General features: G+C 34.3%; 1 protein-coding gene across 2 annotated transcripts; it reads left to right on the top strand.

The window, feature by feature from the left end:
- Positions 1 to 4,541: 4,541 nt before the first annotated feature.
- Positions 4,542 to 17,633, top strand: LOC125655228 (uncharacterized). 2 transcript variants are annotated; one of them, XM_048885440.2, is made up of 12 exons: positions 4,542 to 4,719; positions 5,266 to 5,338; positions 8,577 to 8,641; positions 8,812 to 8,878; positions 9,030 to 9,121; positions 9,902 to 10,111; positions 10,608 to 10,703; positions 11,747 to 11,878; positions 14,379 to 14,402; positions 14,578 to 14,692; positions 14,793 to 14,877; positions 16,035 to 17,633. In XM_048885440.2, exons 3-12 carry the CDS (start codon positions 8,638 to 8,640, stop codon positions 16,329 to 16,331), a joined length of 1,122 nt encoding a protein of 373 aa, XP_048741397.2. In that variant the 5' UTR covers positions 4,542 to 4,719; positions 5,266 to 5,338; positions 8,577 to 8,637; the 3' UTR covers positions 16,332 to 17,633. The 2 variants fall into 2 exon arrangements, with proteins under 2 accessions (XP_048741397.2, XP_048741398.2); XM_048885441.2 differs by lacking the exon at positions 10,608 to 10,703 and having other exon boundaries at positions 4,628 to 4,719.
- The last annotated feature ends 4,163 nt before the right edge of the window (positions 17,634 to 21,796 follow it).

The following is a 21,796-nucleotide window of genomic DNA, read 5'->3' as shown; positions in this document are numbered from 1 at the left end:
AAGATTCAAGTAATAAATTATGATGGTGATCTACTGGTTTATTCACAACTTATTATAGAACCCCCTCATTGGTTTTGCACTCGAACCTTGGGGAATACTACCAAGACAAAAATAAAATCCTTAAGGATATGCCGGATAGAACACTCAAAGGCAAATATAGGACTCCCCTTATGTGAACACGTGTAGATATGGGAGCATATTTCCTACAGGAAAATGCACTATAAACATATTCAAAGTTGAAAAATTGTGTAGAGACAGTGTTTGCCTGGTGCCATGACCTGTTCGTGGAAAACATTTTTAAAATATTAGAAAATGTGGATTTAGAGGGAAACAGTAATATTATTGGTCATAATGATAGAGTACAAGTCATATCCGTCTACATGATAAATGTAATGGCAGTTGATGGTTACACTGTCGATTTAATTCACTTGTTCCCGATTTGTATTTGGAAAAAGAAATAAGGTCATTCAACGTTGCAAACTAACAAATATAGCAAACACCATCTGTGTATTTTACTTTAATGGCTGATTTAATTAAGTTGATATTCTTATTTATTCATCTGAAATGAAAATTCAAATTCAAATTCCACTTTCAATATGGATTTCGATCACCAATTTCTGATCATCTCATTATAAAGTCACCTTTCACAAACAACAATGGATTATGACCAACGTATCTCCCAAATCAACCCCAAACGCTGATCCAGCATAGAGGGTAATAATGGAATTTAGTTTAAGACAATTTGCGTTTATATTTTCGCGAAAATGAGAATATATGTACTAATTATTCATGAAATATGAAGATAACGAACATTGACCATTCTCATAACTTCTATAAACAATACAAAATAGCATTGGGCAAACATGGATCCCTGGATATACTAGAACATTTCCACCGATAGTATCTCACCAGAAAGTAAATTAGAGGATTGTAGAGCTGTAATGAATAATCTTCTGAAGGACCAGTGGGATATTGTTCAGTGAATTCCACAATTACAGCTGGCAAATCTCTGATGGACGTGTTCCCAGGAGTCCGATCTCGTCTCCTGATTTTGTATCATTTATTTTTAGGATTTGATAATTTGTTATTTTCACTTTCATCATCAATACTTAAATAAATATTACTAAAAATTGTGGCAGAAATAAAGAAATTGCAGTCATGTATTTAGTCTTTTTTTTTTCAACTTTACACCAATGTAGGCATAATTTGTCGGTTAAAAGTAACACGCAGTCATTAATGTGAAGAAGAAGAAAAATGACGTATGGAAAATTGTCCAGTGCATAAAGAGAACTTGCATGTACAATTGTATTATATTGACAGTCTCTCTCGAATAGCTTTTGTCGTTCTTTGTATATTACTGAAATTCTTAAAGATAGTTTATCGCCATAAGCAATATAGTTAAAGTAATGTTTTTTTTATTTCAAACTGCTTGTCTTTATTTTATCGATTTAAGTAATTGAATCAATCCCTAATCTTTTAACGGTGTTTTAAATAAAACAACGCATGGCAGATGTTAGTTAAAGAGAAACAACTCTTTTAACCTTGTTGAATTGCAGGCACTACTTTCACACACTTCAGGCAAAAGAACAAGATTACAAAACAAGACTTTATCCTACTTAAAGCATTGTCTCTATTGTTAACTTAATAAACTATCCCACGTGATATTTATGTGTTTTATTATCAAGTAACACACTTGATTGTCTAGAGAATGAGTTCTATTTCAAAACACGACAACAAAAAAGGTAATGATAGTTCACTTAATTTCTGACTACTTCCCATTAAGTTAAGAATCGACAGTTTTATTAACTTAATGTACAGTTACAGTTGACTTAATGTATTGTTTTTTAATTATCAAAATCTTTTATGCTCTATAATGTACATATACAAAACACAAAATATTACATAAAACATATTTTGTTATGTATTCTTTGTGTTTCTGTGGCACAATTTATGGCATAAATAGAATCTGGATTCTTAAACTTTTGAAAGAAACTTTAGCAAATATGAAATCACAAAACTTTTGCGGTATCAACATAAAAATTAAGTCTTTTCAAACACCTCACATGACATGACTTGGGTTTTCGATATCCTAGGTCTTCCAAGTATATTAGAATCTACAATTGATTTACACCACTTCTGGCACATGCTGTTTCATGTAATGTATCTCTGTTTATAAGGGTTCTTGTGTGGTTTTGGAATGGAGTATTGGTGCGGTAATTCATATTTCTTAGTTACATTGACTGCATCTTCACAAGTCCAGGATTATTGATTAGTTACCTCGCACTAACCCTTGACATCAGTGACTATCAAAAACTTGGGCTCGTTCCGACTGTTTCCACAAAAGAGTGTTTATCAATACAGCATTAATTTGTGAAGATGCATTGACTGGGATGACAAATTTTACGGAAGTAAACTATTGATAAGAGAAGATGAAGATAAAGAACAATGATCAATCTCCTAATTCTTTGCTCTATATCTTGACCAGATATTTCTATAGACTTTAGCATCACAATAACACAAATTTGTTTAGTTATTATTGAATAACCAACAGCATGTGTCCATGTAGTTGGCGTTTGGTTTTCATTTATATGGCATTAGCATTTGGTATATATACAACTATGCATTTAATTAGCCTATGTAGACTTCAATCTAATCCAAGAAAATTATGTATCACAAGGCTCGTTTGACCCATCGACAAATGAACCTTAGCATAATATCATCTGCAAGCCGTTTTCTAAAAAGCTAAGATAATACTTTGCCTCTGGGGTTTTTTTTCGTTCTAAAAACAGTTGACTGGAACAGCAATATCTCCGCATCTCACTAAGTGGTGAGGTTAAAACGATGAAATTTAACGGGTGAAGAAATTATTGCGCACTAAATAGCGATATATTTCACCCAAGAATCATCAGTAGATTTAGAATGGCCGTTCTTTTCATTTAGTAGTTCATTATTGTTGCTCTTTCAGTAGGGTTTTTCAGCAAAGTGCATTTTTCCCCCAAACACGTTGCCGACTGTATTGTCCGTCTTGTTCGTCTATTATAATCGGTGACGTATTTTTTTTTAAAAACTCCGGTTTCTGTGCGAGATGTATGCATTCCATTTAAATGAAAACATTCTAAATTTTATATATCATCAGAAATACACCTGAAATAGCATTAACAATACAAAGAGGGCGAACGGGACCTGAAGTCCTGTGTACAAGTATCTGTACATTTACTTGATATAAGGTTCACGGCGGGTGTTGCCGGTCAACAGTGGATGCGTATTCCTACTAGGCGTCTGATCCTCCTTCTGGTATATCCAGGGGTTCATGTTTACCAACTCTTTCTTTTTTATTGCTTATAGCAGTTATGAGATTGATTACTATTCGTTATCTTCGTCTTTCCTGATTGATTGTATATTGTTTAACGTCGACAGGGAATGCTTAATCCTCTAAGGGGCCTGCTCCAACCTCGGTTATATAAAGGGCTCCGTGTTTACCCGGCTCTTAATTTTGTATCCCTTATAGGATCTATGAGATTGATCACTGTTCGTTATCGTCACTTTTTCACATGTGGGGAATTTCCTAGATGATTTGCATAGAGCTCTAGGAAATGAATTTCAAATTTTACGTAAGATAATAGACAATTTTAAAGATTTATTGATTGGATATTATTTAACATTCCCTCTCGAGAATATTTCACTCATATATCATTTCCAGTGAAAGTCCTACGCTCGGAGCTTATGGACTTTGAGCAGGGATAGATTGTTATCGTGTCACACCTGCAGTGACACGAGGCCTCAGATTTTGCGGTCTCATCCGAAGGATCACTCCATTTAGTCGCCTTTTACAACAAGCAAGGAAGGGGTACTGAGGACCTATTCTAACTTGGATCCCCACGGAATCAATTTTAAAGATAAAAGATAAGTAAATATCTGAGGCTTAAGTACAAGGAATTGCACTTTAAGCAATGTGGAATTGTTTAGTTGTGTAGTCATAACTCATGCCAATCCTTTCCCTATTTTTCAAAGATGAGTTGTAAGGAAAAAATCAAAAATTAGCAGAAATCCAAATTTTTCAAAAAATGTTTTTGTTTTAGAATATTAATTTGACATATTTTGACAAAATGAGCTATTCTAAGAGTAAATGTATATGCTATGTTGAAATAGTAAAATACAATCCAGACAAGGTGTTAACTTACCAGTGTCTATATGTACATGTATCTAGATATGAATTATTGCGCTTTGACTGTTATAAAGACACAACATGAATTTGTGCATAAGTTTATGACTTTTGAGGATACTGTTCAATTTTTAAAAAAAAATCGTAATCCCAGAAGCATCTGGTGCAGGCCTACATAAAATCAACTTCCATCAGTACTTTCAGTACTTTGATTGAGACTGGTTTCTGTTCGTTACTTTCAATTTTCCATGCATGAAATGAAATGAAAACCGGCAATAAAACCTATAGAGATCGTATGTATGTGTATCCTTGCAAGGAAACTGCAATTTGCTATCATTCAAAGATAAACATGGTCTTAAGTTCTGTAGGCAACAAGAAGAGGAAGGTTTGTTCCCATTAAAAATAAGTTTCCCTAAGATAAAAAAAAAAAAGCCCCAAACATTTTCCTTCTTTTTTTCTTACGCATTGATATCCATTTCTTCTCCCTTTCTACATTGAAATTGAAATATACAGTAAGCAGCACCATTTGACGGACGGGGTGGGGGATGTTAGAAAGGGTAATGTAATTTTGAGGATTTACATTGTATTTGTTAAATGTTCTTTTGTTTTACGTTCTATTCCAGAGTTGTTTTTCTACTGAATTAAAGTACCAGAAATGTTCAAGGCAGTATTATTGAGGGTTTTAACGCATAGTGTGACAAGAGCATCCCTTTTCAGTGTGTATTCGAAAAACCCGTGTTTGGAACAGCCACTACCTAAAGACTAGCTAAATGTCTTGGGTTTGAAGTCGCACCGGGTCAAGGATGTAGCCTGGGACCCCCATTTTGAAAATAATGCATCTTCACCAATGAACTAACTAGCACTTTGTCAGCTTTTCCCTTTGCATGAATGATAACAGTGGCGCGTATATCATAATCACAATGGTTGTTTTGAAAGAATGATTAGATATGAATCGTTCAGATTTCAATTTATATTCCATTTTCATTTTGTATTCTATATTCATTTCAAACCTTGTGCCAAAACAACGATTTTACTTATGAAACTAGTCAAGTACATGTTAAATTAAATCCTGTACTCATTTTGCTCTTCTCAATTCGTTTCAGAACGTTGCTTATTTGAAGCATTTCGATTAGATGATTCCATCACATTCAACAACAGAAGAAGTGATCCATCCCAGTAAGTATTTTCCCATCTCTCTACTTAGTATTCCTTCTAGGAGTTATGAGAGTGATCACTGTTCGTGTTCTCCAACTTTCATAATTGAACATACAACTTACATTCTTTCGTTTCTGCCTTGAGTGTCGTTTGAGTTTTCAAATCCTACTATTATTGTATTGTTCCAGATTCTTTCACGTGAATTTGTCTTCCAAAACAGTGTTTCCACGTGTAATTCTGTTTACTTTATTTTGACCTTGTGTATCGACCTTCCGTTTCTAAATCGTACCATTATTGAATCTTTGTTTGCGTATTTGTTTTTGCAAAGCAGTAATTAAGGAAATATTTCGTTTCGGTCTTGAATTTTCCATTTATATTATTGTATGGTTCCTTTGTTGATGGTACAGGGGTTTCAACAGTCTCGTTTAAAGTCAGTATTTTCGCAGATTCTATCGTCATTATAACAATATAGTTCCCAATACAACCTATCATTGTTTCATACCGATTGTTAAACAGTTCGTGGCATACTGATTTTGACTACGGATAACTCAAGATATTGGGCTATTTTGTATTGCTTATATAATATTTATGAGAATGATCATTGTTTGTTATCTTCAACGTTCCTGATTCTTGCACGTAATTTTTGCATTCCTAAACAGTGATTTGTTCCAAGTCTAATCGATATGGATTTTTTTTAATATGTTCCAATTCAGCCTTCTTGGAACGTATCAAAATTTTCATATCCGTAATCCATGTCAATATGTTCATGCCGGAGGATGAAAACATAGCCATGGATGGAAATGTAATGACAGAATTAAAAGAATCAACTTCAATCTAAATAAAATGTATCGGTGCAATTGGTAATCCTATTAAAAAGAATTTTAATTCAGTGCATAATTTCTCATTAGTCCAATCTCTATATGTTCATGATATATGGATTACGTATTGCTATAAAACAGGCTACTGCCAAACACGTTGGTCTACAGGGGTTTCAACGGTCTCCTTTAAAGTCAGCATTTCGTAAATTCTATGGTCGTTATAATAATCTAGTTTGCCAATGCAACCAATGCTGTCTGGCGTGTTTCCTATTGAATGCTAGGTCGTTGTTGTCCAGCTGATTTTGACTACGGATAACTCCGTTTACCTGATCAAGATACAGCGCTCACAGCGGGTGTGACCGGTCGACAGGGCTGGTCACTCCTCCTAGGTGACGGATCCCACCTCTGTTTTATCCAGAGTTCTGTGTGTGTCCAACTCTCTATTTCTATTGCTTATAAATTGATCACTTATCGTTGTCTTCACCGTTCATTGATATTTCTAGGACAAAGTATCATAGTTTTGAAATAGTAGATTGTAGAATAAATAATATGCACAAAAAGGCATGTAGCGTGTAGTGAGGGCATATGACTATATACATGTACCTGTCTTTTTCAAAATATTCTAGGTAAGAAGCAGATTATATAAATTTCATATAGTATTGTATAACTTTCTAGCAGCAATAAATAAGCAATAGGACAAAACATGAGCATAAAAGGGAAAATAGTGTTTTACAATTAGCATCTATAAATGTATTCAGTTTTGAAAATATCTTTCAGGAATTGTTATAAAAACGCTATAACTGTAAAATAACTGTAAATTGATAGAAAGGAAAGTCTATTCGCCACCGCAGCTTTTTTCACTATTAGCAAAAAATACATACAGCACACTTCCGTAAAATGAAAAAAAAAATGTGGGTAGATTAAATACTATCTGACTTGTTTCTACCAATTTGTAGACCTTTCTTTACATACTCATTCTATCTATGGGTTACTTCGTTTACTTGATCAAGCCCACAACTACCAACAGTATAAGGTGATTCCATCAAATCACCTGATCATACCTCTGGTATTTTCTTGTATCCGTGTTTGTCTTGTTCTCGATTTTGTTTTCTGCATAGGGATGGTGATATTAGCGAATTCTATGGTCGTTGTAACGATCTAGTTTGTCAATACAACCTGCAATTGGATCAAATGCTGTCTGACGCAATTCATACCGATTGTTGGGCATTTCTTTACCGCTGATTTTGACTACAAATCACTCCATTTACCTGATCAACATATATGGATCACGGCAAGAGTGACCGGTTGACTGGGGATGTTAATTCTTCGGTCCTAGGGACATGATCCCACTTCTGTTTTATCCAGGGTGCCGTGTTTGTCCAACCTTTAATTTTGTATTTCTTGCAGGGGTTATGAGATTGATTATTGTTCGTTGTCTTCACCTTTAAATTTATCACTGTTAGCCCCCCTCCCCCTTCCCCCATTTTCTTAGACGTCACCTTTTTTAAAATTTGAATATAGATACAAAACAATGCCGAAACATTTTGACTTAGATAACAACACATCATTTCGCTTTTTAGACATCAGAAAGTATTTACATACATATACGTGTACCAATGGGGTCTCATTTCCATATCTAATTAGCAATTGAACATTTGCTCAGTAAACATTCTAACGCAAAATCATACACATCTTCAAATCGTAGAGGCAGAATTCTATATAGGATTCAATGTTGGCATTTTAGCGAGCGTGATGGATCGATAAACTTTAATATCATTAACAATTCATTCCATTTAGGAGGTAATAGTTATCTTTCCTGGAATTTTTAAAAAGTCGTTAAAATTAGCTCTCGCTAGATGCATATACCTATTTTTATGGAAAAGTCGTTAAATTTGTGTCTCCTTAAAAATGTCAATCATGTATTTAGGATGACAAAGTTGAAATACACAGTTTTTGTTAGATGTATTTCTCTTTTTAATGCCAGTCACTATGAGGCGCAAGGTTATGCAATATGTAAAACTTATACGGTACCAATTTTGATGCACTAGATGCGCATTTCGACATACAATGTCTCTTCAGTGATGCTCAACCGAAAGTTTTGAAATCTGAAATAGCAATAAACTTTAAGAGTTATTTTAGGGTAAATCAGAGTGCCAAAAAGTGAAGCCAAATTCATCCAAAGATGAGAGCTTTGCATGAGGGAGATAATCCTTAATTTTGAATTGAATTTCGAAATTTTATCACAGAAATTAAATATACATTCGTATTTGTATTTGTATATGTGTAACTTGCTTCTGCTGAAGTGTAACTTAATCATGCTCTGTAGAAAACATATATATCGATGCACCAGTGTTACCTTTTTGTAAATTCAAATCCTGTATCAAAGTTTCGACCAATTTCAGAATCTTATTCTTTCTACCGACAATATCTTATATTTTTAGCATTCAACGACTGCTGTATAGATATTGGAAGAAGATCATTATAATTTGAACCTGCCCTGTTATGGGTAAGTTTAGTAACGTACAGGTATGATACTTGAAAGGTATTAAAAATCATACATTTGTTTCACCTTACAATCAAAACATGTGCAGAATGACCTTTGCAACGATATACAAGGTTCTTCTAATAGGTGGTACATGACGTAACTATAACTGGTATTTTTTCGTTTGCATACAGCTTCCTGGCTGGTCACATGTTTGGCTCTGCTTCTGATTCAAGCATCATTTACGCTACATTTTATTGGGTAAGAAAACACATACCAATGTAATATTTGAATTAACGATAGAACAATCCCTTCTTTCAATCGACGGGTATAAATATCGATTCATTTTCTAACTCCTGTAATGAGGCAATATATATTTTATAAGTTACATCTATAATGTAAATGATTTCAGGGAGTTTCCTTACCCAGATTTAGTTTCATTCTTTCAAGAAAAGAAAATTTGTAAACTTCAATGGTCGAATCGTCGTCCCAATAAAAGATCAGGTATGATTCATATTATTGGGAGAAATGTATGCTTTGAATTATCAAAAGAAAATTTGTTGAGAATTATAACAGAAAGCTTTGCTGTGAGTTATTACTTTCTGATATCGGATATCCACCTTCGTATGCTTACACTGTATCTTCAACATTTGTGAAAATGTTATCAGCATGATTTATGATCGTTATACTGATGAAAAAGGGACGATAATGAAAGTGATCCATCTCATAAATCCTATAAAGAAAACAAAATTAAGAGAACGACAAACACAGACCCCTGTACATTCCAGAAGTGGGGTCAGATGTGTATGAAGAGTAAGCATCCGTTGCTGACCGGTCACAAACGCCGTGACCTAGTTTGCAAATACAAACTATGGCAGGGCTGAATATTGTATGATCTGTTTCATATTAATTGTTAGGCTGTTCTTTACATACCGATTTTGACTACTGAATACTCCGTTTATCTGATCAAGATATATAGCTCACTGTGGGTGTGACAGGTTAACAGGGGGTGCTTACTCTTCCAAGACAACCAATCCAACGTCTGATATATCCAAGGGTCCGTAATTGTGTTTCCCCTATAGCAATTATGAGATTGATCACTGTTGTTTATCTTCACCTTTTTCTTTTACTTATCAAGATAGAGGGCTCATTTTGGGTGTAACCGATTACCGGAGATGCTTACGCCTCCCAGGAACCTGCTCCCACTTGTGGTGTGCCCCACTCTTAAAGTTGTATTCTTTTTACGATTTATGAGATTGATCACTATTTATGTTCAAATTTCAGATTTTGAAATTCAAAATGGAACGAATTGTCTGTATTTCTTCGAATCTTCAAGAAATATAAACTGGAAAAACACCTTCAGAATTACGAAAGTGAATGTGATATTTCACTCCTACAATTACGAGTATAATTTTGATTTGGAAGCCTACAGTTGCCAACCTCAAAATGACTCTCAAGATGTACAAAGTCTTTTGATGTGCAAATGGGAAAACGGTGTGGTGCTTTTTCTCTACATATCTCATTTCCTGTAAACCTCTCTACGGCTCTCCTTATCTTTCTAATTTTCTCTCTATACATTCAATTATGTGTATTTAGTTGCTATATATCTATCTATCTATCTATCTATCTATCTATCTATCTATCTATCTATCTATCTATATATATATATATATTCAACGATGACCAAGTACACATGACCCAGGTTTAATCAATTACGCATAGCGCTTTCGCCGTGTAGTTAGGTTCTTCAGAGTGTAACAATTTGAAATACTAATACAAGAGTGCAGTGTCTTGTTATGACAATGTAGTTTTGTTTTATTCTTGGCGCCTTATTGACTTTAACTTGCGCCAATTTAGTATGCTGCCTTTGTGACGTCACAATAACGATATTCGTAAAGTTGATTTTAAGTAACATTAAAAAATATGCAATTCAAAGCACTGAATTTCAATAGAAATGAAACGTTATAAATCTTATATGTCATTGTATTAGCTGTCGTGGGAAAAACATGCGCAGAAGGGTTAGGATGTGACGATGAAAGGGAAAATTGCGAAGAAAATCCAATTTTTGAGAAGAACTTCTGTATCCGTAAGATTTTTACCTTTGTTTTGATAATTGCTTATATTAGATTTCATCCTCGCTCTATTCATTGCAAAATACAACATTTTAGTTGATAATTATGGACATTTGAATTTAACCTCACTTTATTTAATGCTATGCTTAATAAACATAATACTTACATGTACAAGTTAATTTACATAAAAATGCTGATGATACATGTATATCTCAATAAAGGAAGTACAATAAATGCCGATCTTACTGACAAACACACCGTCCTGACTGACAAACACACCGTCCTGACTGACAAACACACCGTCCTGACTGACAAAAACACCGTCCTAACTGACAAACACACCGTCCTGACTGACAAACACACCGTCCTAACTGACAAACACACCGTCCTGACTGACAAGCACACCGTCCTGACTGACAAATACACCGTCCTGACTGACAAATGGCTACAACTGAAACATTCAAATGCATTCTTTAGCATTCATTATAGTTTTAGGATTTAAAATCATTGAATAAATGTGATACTTTCACCGAGATCAGTTTCACATTTTAAACACTGAGTTCAAGGACAATAGATATAAATGTCATCAGATTCAACATTCTCTGACAATGTTGCAAAAGGTATCTAACAACTCTAAAAATTGGATTCTTTTAGAAATTTACTTTCAAAATGTTTATACTTAAGAGTTTTGCTAATTTTCTTGCCAATTTACTTCAACTAATTTCAAACTGAAAATTTTATTGAAAAAGAGAAATTTTGGGGAACCATGGGAAATGTGATACAGAGTAAATGTAACGTTATCTTGTTGGATATGGAAATAATTTCGCACACTTGAGATGAGATGCTATTATTTGAATATAATTTACGTTTACATTAATATATAGCGACACAATCAAATTATAAAACATTGAGTAATATATATTGTATTGTTTCAAAAAGGTATCTAATATTTTACATGGTTGTTACAGTAATTGAATATGTTGTAGCATTTAGATTGAACGATAAGAACTGCTTTGTGGATACATGACTGTTTTATTGTTATTGTTTTATATCGAAGCTAAGAGAAGAGCTGTTTCTTGCGAAGCATGTTCACAGTGTACTGGGAATGTTCAATGCGAACACAACGCTGAAGGGAAGACATCACGGTGTTTACAGGGCTATGTAATCAGGAATGGGACATGTTTAAAAGGTGAATCAGATGACACGATATCAAACCGTAATAGTACTTTGTCTGTGCTACCATGGTGTGAGAGTAATGACCCTTCCGTTTTTACTCCTATGAATTTCTATACTGAGTGAACAATATTATCCACCTATTTCTTCACTCGCAGAGTCTTCTCATTGACAGAGGATCAACTACCGCTGAACATCATAGAAAACAATCATCAAAATGAAATCGAATTCTTTGATATAATTATGGTAGTCAATAATATATATATATATAGAGAGAAAGAGAGAGAGAGAGAGAGAGAGAGAGAGAAAGTTATTTCTTTTTCTTTTCGAAATGCACTCGTGACAGTAGGCCTAGTTGTCAATGATATGTGATCGTATCATAATTTAGGCCAATCTAACTTCTCCAAATATAAATCTAATAATAATTGCACTGTTTATCTTAGAAAAGTAACAACGCTAATTACAGTTATTTAAAGAAATGGCATTACCAAATAGTGTTTACACAGCGATCCCATGTAAACATTATTTACTCGCAAATGCAGATTTCATACGAGAAAGTTAGCTTTCCTCGCTACATTTGGGTCGCTATTTGTATGCACTGGTGGCTAAAAGATATAAGATTCGGGAAATTAGTCAACATCGAAATAAATGTTATCCATGGTAAATAAATTAGCCCCTAAAACCCGAGTTTTTAAAAATATCTAACACTACTTTTACAACAAATTGATCGACGAAGGTCGCATATGACGTCACTGTACCACGTGACTACTATCTAATTAACTAGGTTTTTTGAAATCGGGGCTTAGATTTAAGTCCGTATTGTGGCTAATTATTGCAATACTTCAGCGAACGAACTAGTACATTTAATTTCTATAAGCATAAGGAAGACAAAATGCATATAATTATGTTTACTTTGAAAACACGAGATGTGTCCTTTAAGCCTGCTCACTGAAATTTCCCTACTGTTGATTGCCGATAATTAGCGGGGGTGATTATAACGGAAATTGACCAAATCGTACCTGTAAATAGGTTGCCAGATGGCAGTATGCGTGGGATGACATTATAACAGGGTTTTACATAGCGAGGAAAACCGGACTTCGAACTTTTTTGGTGATATGGGAGGCATTACAACGGGGTGCAACATAGCAGGGGATCACTGCACACACACACACACACACACACACACACACACAGATATATATATATATATATATATATATATATGCATATGCATATATATATATATATATATATATATATATATATATATATACATACATATGCATATATATATATATATATATATATATATATATATATATATATATATATATATATAAGGTGAAGATAACGAACAGCGATGAATCAAGGAATACAAAATACTGGGTTGGCAAACACGGACCCTGGATATACCAGAGGTTGGATTAGGTACCCAGGAGGAGTAAGCATCCCCTGTCTACCGGTCACACCCACCGTAAGCCCAATATCTTGATCAGATAAACGGAGTAATCCGTCGTCAGAATCAGTCTGCCAAGAAAGGCCTAGCAATAAGTATGAAACATCTCAGGCAACATTTGACCCAATGACAGGTTGTATTGACAAACTAGATCGTTATACCCTGACTTTAAACGAGACTGTTGAATCCCTTTAACACCAACTTGTTTGCCAGTAGCCTATTTCGATTTAAAACGTGATCATTCGCAGAACAAACTCTTGCGTATCGAATCAATTAAGAAACATAAACACAATATTTGACAATCTGGTTGTTCATGTCGTTGGTCATTTTAGTGCTTTGTGTATATATATATATATATATATATATATATATATATATATCTAAAGCACAGAAATTGCAATGAACTCTTAAATGAACATAACTGCCCTAAGTGAAGAAATATTTAATATAAAGCACAGCAAATTTCACTTTATTTGGATACCCACTTCCGCCCCTACCCGGGGTTGAACTCACGACCTGCGGAACCCAATCTCCAAGCAGCATGTAACCAGTGCGCTAGACCGCTCGACCATCTAGGCAAGAGTTTGTAAACTGTTGACCTGTTAATAGACCAAGAGTTAGTTTAACAATTATGATATTGGTTCTGAATCGTAATAGTTTTATAAAAAAAAAATTCAAGGTTTATAATAATATACAATAGCTGACAGGGTTCAAGGGCAACAGTAGTGTTGTTTGCAAACAAAAGAAAAGGTGAAACATCATAACGTTTTTATCTGAAACCCCAATCTAAACTCTTTTGTTGTAAATACATGTATTCACATATTCCAAGAATCATGCGACTTACATACACCATGTAAACATGGTAATCTGTTAACAGATTTTTAGGAAGAACGTGTCTAAAAACTGTTGCCTGACGATCTGTCAACTTCCGGACCATGGTTTATATTACAATTAACCGAAATTCAATACCCCTGCTCTGTTCATGATATGCAGATGTATTATCCGTATTTCAATATAAAATCTGGCAAACATATGTACTGAAGATATTGTTTTGTTACAGAGACGCCTCTGTCGTGGATACATGGTATGAAATTTAACCTCCTCCCTCTCTCTATCTCTCTTTATCTATCTCTCTATCCTATTGTATTGAAAAACAGATGCATTTATCAAACCAAAACCACTGCCATGCATAATTATTTTCATTGGCATTTCATTTCATATTTTCTAAACATTTCCAACAAAGTAGTTTATACTTTCAGAGAAGGACAACCAATTGGTCGTGGTAGGGGCAGGTGGATTTACCTTCGGAGTAATTTGCTCTTCCACAGTCCTACTTTTCATTTACTGCAGAAAACGAAAATCAAAATCTAGCAGGTAATGCTATATCTATCATTCTATCGTTATTCTTTTCTATAGAATGTTACAAACTTTTAATGGATATTTAACTTGAGATGGTTATGTTTAATTTCCCTAGCACAAGACTTCATGCATCGTCTATCAAAATCGACGACAGTCATCGAAACACCTCTGATGATCATGACGAGTTCGGCAATTCGAGGGTAAGGAATGTTTACCTTTATAATGGCTAAGGATACGGCCATATCGAAAGTAGGTGATCCATCCTTGTTAAGCATACTATGGGTGTCGATGTCATGGAAATTATGATGCCTGTAATATTTTTTATCTGTAGTTTACATCATCCTAAAATGCTGGGACATCCGTATTGTAATCAATAAATCATTGTAACAGTACAGTTTGAACAAATACATGCATCAGCCTTCGAATGGCGTGTGGACCACTTAAACGTTTTTGAAAGTGGGCCATATCTTAGAAAATCATTGACCCATTGTTTTTAAATTTGGTGAATTTATCATTGGGCTCGGGAAATTCACAGAAAACAAATAAGCGGAACAGTTTCTACCAAAGGGAGATAACTAAGAAACTGAACCTGTTTTTATTTGATTTAACGCCTACTTTTACACAAAGTATTCAATGGCGTTGTACATGTATAATATAAAAAGCTTTAAAAGAATAAACAATACATCATATACATGCAAACACACTCTACACTATAAGAACTTGTGTAGTTGTTCTAAAACTCCTCTTAAAAACTACTGATTTTATTTTGACCAAACTGATCACTAATTACTATAAATGTATTACTATTCCAAGCGATATAAGTACCTATGGTACAGATTTCTGGTGTGCGCACACATGTAGCTGTAGATAAGTACATGTACATGTAGCTCCCTGGGATAGACCAGAGAGCTACGGCTAGATCACCCATAAAAACCCCCGTTTACGGCGCAGAAAACCCCCCGCACAGTTGAGACCTTATGTCGTATTCTTGCATCGCCGTCTCCAAAATTTTATATAAAAAAAGCCCTAACATATTTTTCCCACTATACTTGAGTCCAAATATACATTTGAATATTCATTAAAGCCCCATCCGACCAGAAATATCAAATTCAACTGATTCTTTAGTTTGTTTTAATGTTGTTGTTGTTGTTGTTTTAGTTTGTATGTTGTTGTTTTAGTTTGTATGTTGTTCTTTTAGTTTGTATGTTGTTGTTTTAGTTTGTATGTTGTTGTGTTAGGTTTGTATGTTCGTTTGGTTTGATGTTTTTAAATTTTCATTATTATTTTGGTTTCTATGGATGTTGCTTTATTTTGTCAGTATTAATAATGTCATTAATATCCTTTTTTTTCCCTTTAGGAAAATCAAATTGTACGTCATACAAATGATGAAAATGAATCTCAACCTATATACAATGAGCTTAACGAATCCACAGAACAGATACCAAACAATGTGTATGGAGTTTCCCAGGCGATGTTCAGCGGGGAGTGTTCCGCTGATGACGTGTACTCATACAATCACCTCCACGAGAAGGACTCGCACCTGAGCGCAAATATATATGACGTCTCACATACTTCCGGGTCGTTTGTCACTGGCAAGAATGACACTGCTGACCTGGCCAAACCATGTGAAGAAAACACAGAGGGGAATGTCTAATGATTACGTAGCTTCAGTAAATTCAAGGTTCCGTAGTAATTTCATTCACAGGGGCATACACTGGATATATTGCCATTGTTTAAGTATTTTCAATGTTTATATAATTGTACAAAATGTAATTAACAAAAAACAAAAACAAAAAAAACAAACAAAAAAACAACAACAAAAACAACCAATGAATCGTACTTTTAATATTCTTTTTCTATTGTCAAAATGTTTTGTGGGAGTCAGATTGCATTTGGATGTTCAGTTTATTTTTAACAATATCTTTAGTCACATGCATCACTGTCCCCATATATGCATACATCTGTATGTTTTCCTTATTAACCTATTAATTAACATTTCCAAATATAGCAATTAATATTTTTCATTTGCGGTATAAAAATAGATGGAGATTCGGATTTTGACACATTATTTAAGGTAAACATAAAGGCGATACTAAAAATAATGCCAGTCCTGGTTCTGTCATGAAGGATACTTTCTATACGCTGAGAATGATTTCAGATTGATCTAATTGATGTTATATTGATATTTACAAGTCAATAAACTTTGTGTCATATTGATATTCAATTTGTAAGTCAATACACGTCTTGTCATATTGATATTTATAAGTCAATAAAGTTCATGTCATATAGATATTCAATTTGTAAGTCAATAAACGTCATGCCATATTGATATGTATAAGTCAATAAAGTTCATGTCATATAGATATTCAATTTGTAAATCAATAAAAATCGTGTCATATTGATATTTATAAGTCAATAAAGTTCATGTCATATAGATATTCAATTTGTAAGTCAATAAACGTCATGTCATGTTGATATTTATAAGTCAATAAAGTTCATGTCATATAGATATTCAATTTGTAAGTCAATAAACGTCATGTCATGTTGATATTTATAAGTCAATAAAGTTCATGTCATATAGATATTCAATTTGTAAGTCAATAAACGTCATGTCATGTTGATATTTATAAGCCAATAAAGTTAATGTCATATCGATTTTCAATTTGTAAGTCAATAAACGTCATGTCATATTGATATTTTTAAGTCAATAAAGTTCATGTCATATAGATATTCAATTTGTAAATCAATAAACATCGTGTCATATTGATATTTATAAGTCAATAAAGTTCATGTCATATAGATATTCAATTTGTAAGTCAATAAACGTCATGTCATGTTGATATTTATAAGTCAATAAAGATAATGTCATATCGATTTTCAATTTGTAAGTCAATAAACGTCATGCCATATTATTATTTATAAGTCAATAAAGTTCATGTCATGTTGCTTTTTATAAGTCAGTCATCTTTTGTTTCCTCTGTTACAGAGATTATCAAGTTATATAAAAAAGGATAAACTATATTTTTACATTATCGGCGACATGATGTAAATAAATGATAGATTGTACATTCAAAAACAAGAAGGGAAAAAGAGATGAGGAAAGGCAATGTATACATACTAGTATACAATGGAAATAATGAGTTCATGATGAGGATTGTGGCGAACACTTGCAGTAGAGAAGGGGCCAGACACGGGCAGTCCTTATACGTGGCCTGATGTTTGTATAGCCTATTGTAGAATGCACAAGAGATGACTACGTGCTTAGCATTTAGTTTTAAATCGATGAGTTCCGAATGTGATAAAACTAGCAGGATGAGAAGTCCGATATAGTAAGGAATAGCTCTTATTCTGGCAAGACGCAAAGTTCAGCTTCCAGGTGTACGCCAAATAAGTTTGATATAGATTTCCACCATGCATTATGATGTTTTATAAGTAACAAACAGGATCAGATTGCTGTGTGAGAGAAAACGTCAGTGATAGCATGACCACACAGCACACAAATGACTGGTGTTTCTAAGGGTTTAGACGCAATAAGCTTATCCGTAAATTTAAGGTTCTGAACTTTACTGAGGGACCTTGCAGAATGTCAGATACAGGTTGGTTTAGAAATGCAGAAGATGGCACTGAAGCGGGAAAAAAATCCGGATGTTGCGTTGAGTAGTCCAATGTTTCTCGGAAAGCTGATACAGAAACGAGAGCAAGCATGATATAAAACTCTTTTAGGAAAATAGTTGGTGTCCATTCAAAAAGTCTGCCAAAGAAAAGACGTTTCCTTGTGCCATTTTGGGCAATGAATTGTGGGTATTCAATAATTGTTCACACATATCTGAGCTGGTGAGTCTTGGGAGGTTGAAAAATTGTTTAATACTGTCGTGTTGAAGAGTGTATTAAAACTTTATTAGTGTAATTCCAAAGGACGGCAGAACAACTGTTCTGTATCGATGAGCAAATGTCAAAGGGCATTACTCAGGATGAAACCATGACGGATAGTGCGTAAAACGATTTCCGCCCCTTTGAATAGGTGTTAGAGATTGGAGGAATTTATTTTGTATTAATTACTGTTCATAAGAATTCCAAGATGGTCGTAAACTTGTCCATTTTGTACTTTGGAGTTACCCAAGAATATGTCTATGTTTGCTGGTTCTCTTTGACCTTTTCCATGAAACGATAAAATACTGGATTTAGAAGCGTTGTATTCGAAGCACCACTTGCAAGCATATTTCTAAGCATCGATTGGAGAGCGGAAGGGTAAAGAACGATCTGCAAGAGCTGGAGAATGGTAATTGTTGTCAAACACCACAGGGTAGTTAGTGTTTAGAAGTTGAAGTTCGTCTAACAGGTTGTTGATGAAAACACGATACAAAAAGTTGATAAAACACCACCGTACTGGATGCCTTGTTGGACAGGAAACCAGCGTGATTTAGTCTGATTAACAATTACAATACTTTCAGTATTATAGTGACAATCGTTAATAACCTTTCCATTTTGCCTCTAATACCCAAAATTGTGTAACTTAGCCATTAGCCCTCTTCTCCACACAGTATCGAATGTTTTGCTTGTATCCAAAAAGTTTATGTATACGTTACTGCCCATTTATAGACTGTGATACAGTGTTTCTTGGAGATTAAATGAGGAAGTAAGACATTCTGGAGATTAAATGAGGAAGTAAGACATTCTGGAGATTAAATGAGGAAGTAAGACATTCTGGAGATTAAATGAGACAGTAAGACATTCTGGAGATTAAATGAGGAAGTAAGACATTCTGGAGATTAAATGAGGAAGTAAGACATTCTGGAGATTAAATGAGGTAGTAAGACATTCTGGAGATTAAATGAGGAAGTAAGACATTCTGGAGATTAAATGAGGCAGTAAGACATTCTGGAGATTAAATGAGGAAGTAAGACATTCTGGAGATTAAATGAGGAAGTAAGACATTCTGGAGATTAAATGAGGAAGTAAGACATTCTGGAGATTAAATGAGACAGTAAGACATTCTGGAGATTAAATGAGGAAGTAAGACATTCTGGAGATTAAATGAGGCAGTAAGACATTCTGGAGATTAAATGAGGAAGTAAGACATTCTAACTCTTTCTGAAATCCTTGCTGCTGTACATTTGTAAAGGGTTGAATGAGGGCTAAATAGGATATTTTTTCAGATAGGATTTTTTTTAATGCATGGTAATAGGACAACAGGGTGGTAGCTGTTACAGGAGTTTTAAGGCTTTGATCCTCCTTTGTATCAATCACTGCGTTGTACAGATTGCTGAGACATTCTACCATTAGGTTACCAGAAAGAAGAATATGTTCGTTTGTGATGTTATCAGTGCCCGGTGCTTTCCTGGGTATAAGTGATGATATGACAATAATGATGTCTTCACATGAAATAACAATCGGATCTCCTGTGTTGTTATCTGCTTTGCATTCCGTATCGGTTACACTGTACAGCTTTGAAATCCTGGTCGAAGGAATCGTTATCACTCGGGTGGTAACTGCTTTGATTAAAAGTCCTCTGAAAGCACGTTAACGATGTGAGTTGGGTCAGTTTCTCCGTCGGCGTCACGAATTTCAGGGTAGAGTCTGGAAGATCTTGGCCGCCTTCGTTTCACTGACATCAAGAAAAGACGTAAATCACGTTCTGTGGCTTTGTCGATCTCACGACCGTATGGAGAAAATTGTCATATTCTTTTTCGTAATCATTCTGGAATGCTCGTTTGGCTCATTTGTATTTCTGATAAGAGTTGTACTTCATGCCTTTAGGTCTATCTTCCCCTATCCATCGACGACGGACCCCCCCCCCCCCCCCCCCCCCCCCCCCCCCCCCCCCCCACACACACACACCGTTTTGCTGCATAAAGATCTTTTATCGCTTCGGTCCAGCCATGTTTTATGTATGCCTTAAGTTTAGAAAAGGAATAACACTGAGCCGAATTGGACGGAAAACAACAAATGCATTTAGGCTATGTCTGCATGCTTTGAAATATAATCTGCAAGCGATTTATAAAAAGGAAGAATAGTGTTACAAAAAACGTAGGAAGTTGATTCAAATCTATTTTTAAAGATTCCATGAGAAAGCTATCTATCTTGCATTGTCTATATATGCAACATATTTTCCCCAGTTTCTAAGTGATAAACAATACAAACGGACCCAGTATGAACCAATATCAACATAGATATATCGGTATAACTAATATAGTCCCCAAGATCTGATGAAAATGTCGACAAAATAAACTGGGAATATTGCTTGAGAGCATATCTACATATTTTATTTGTCTTAAAATATTTCATCCTGCTATGAATGACTTTAAGTATTATAAGTAAAAGAAAGTGATAATTGCGCAAGTGTCACTCAAATGAAATTTTGATAATGAATTGTTTGTCTACAAAATTGTCTATGTTCTTTTATTTGATATTTTGTTTTCAATTCATGTACCATCAGAACTTTTAGATATTGCTTTAACTGAAAGAATCATTAATATGTTTTTTATTTATTCAAACAATATTTCATTATTTATTATTATTATTTATATAATCCTTATCTATGTAATCCTTATCATTATATTTATCAATTATTAAACATGTATGTATTCCCCACCCCATTACGTAAATTGTAAACAGAAAATATTCATAGAAAGTATACGGGGACGGACTGACTAAGGTATACTTGAGACCATGACTAGATTGCTCAAAACATTGTTTAACTTTAACCACTGGTTTTGAGCAACCCAGTCCAGATCGACAGGTGGCGGATCGACAAGAGGCCGGATTGACGTTATAGAGTGATTGACCAACATTCGATTCATTACACAAGGGGAGATGCAGTGTACGGGATTTTCATGTGGTGTTAAAACGAGATCGGACTAGTACAAGTTATATTAGAGTGAAATATTGCTAATGTACAAAGAACATTAAAACAATACATAAATAAATAATTTAAAAAATAAAATGAATGCCTGCATATGGTCCATTTGTTCAATATTGTATTTCAGAGCAGTTAAAAAGAAGATTGAGTTTCTTTTTTAAATACTTCACCTTGGTCTATATATCAATAATGCATAATGGTAGGCTACATTCGTGTGCTGAAAAATCCAAGATCCGCCTATATATTTTTGACGTGAAATA

This window comes from Ostrea edulis, chromosome 7, assembly GCF_947568905.1.
Source record: "Ostrea edulis chromosome 7, xbOstEdul1.1, whole genome shotgun sequence".
Lineage (NCBI taxonomy): Eukaryota > Metazoa > Mollusca > Bivalvia > Ostreida > Ostreidae > Ostrea > Ostrea edulis.
Note: the sequence above shows the minus strand (reverse complement) of the source record. Positions and strands in the feature narration are given on the sequence as shown.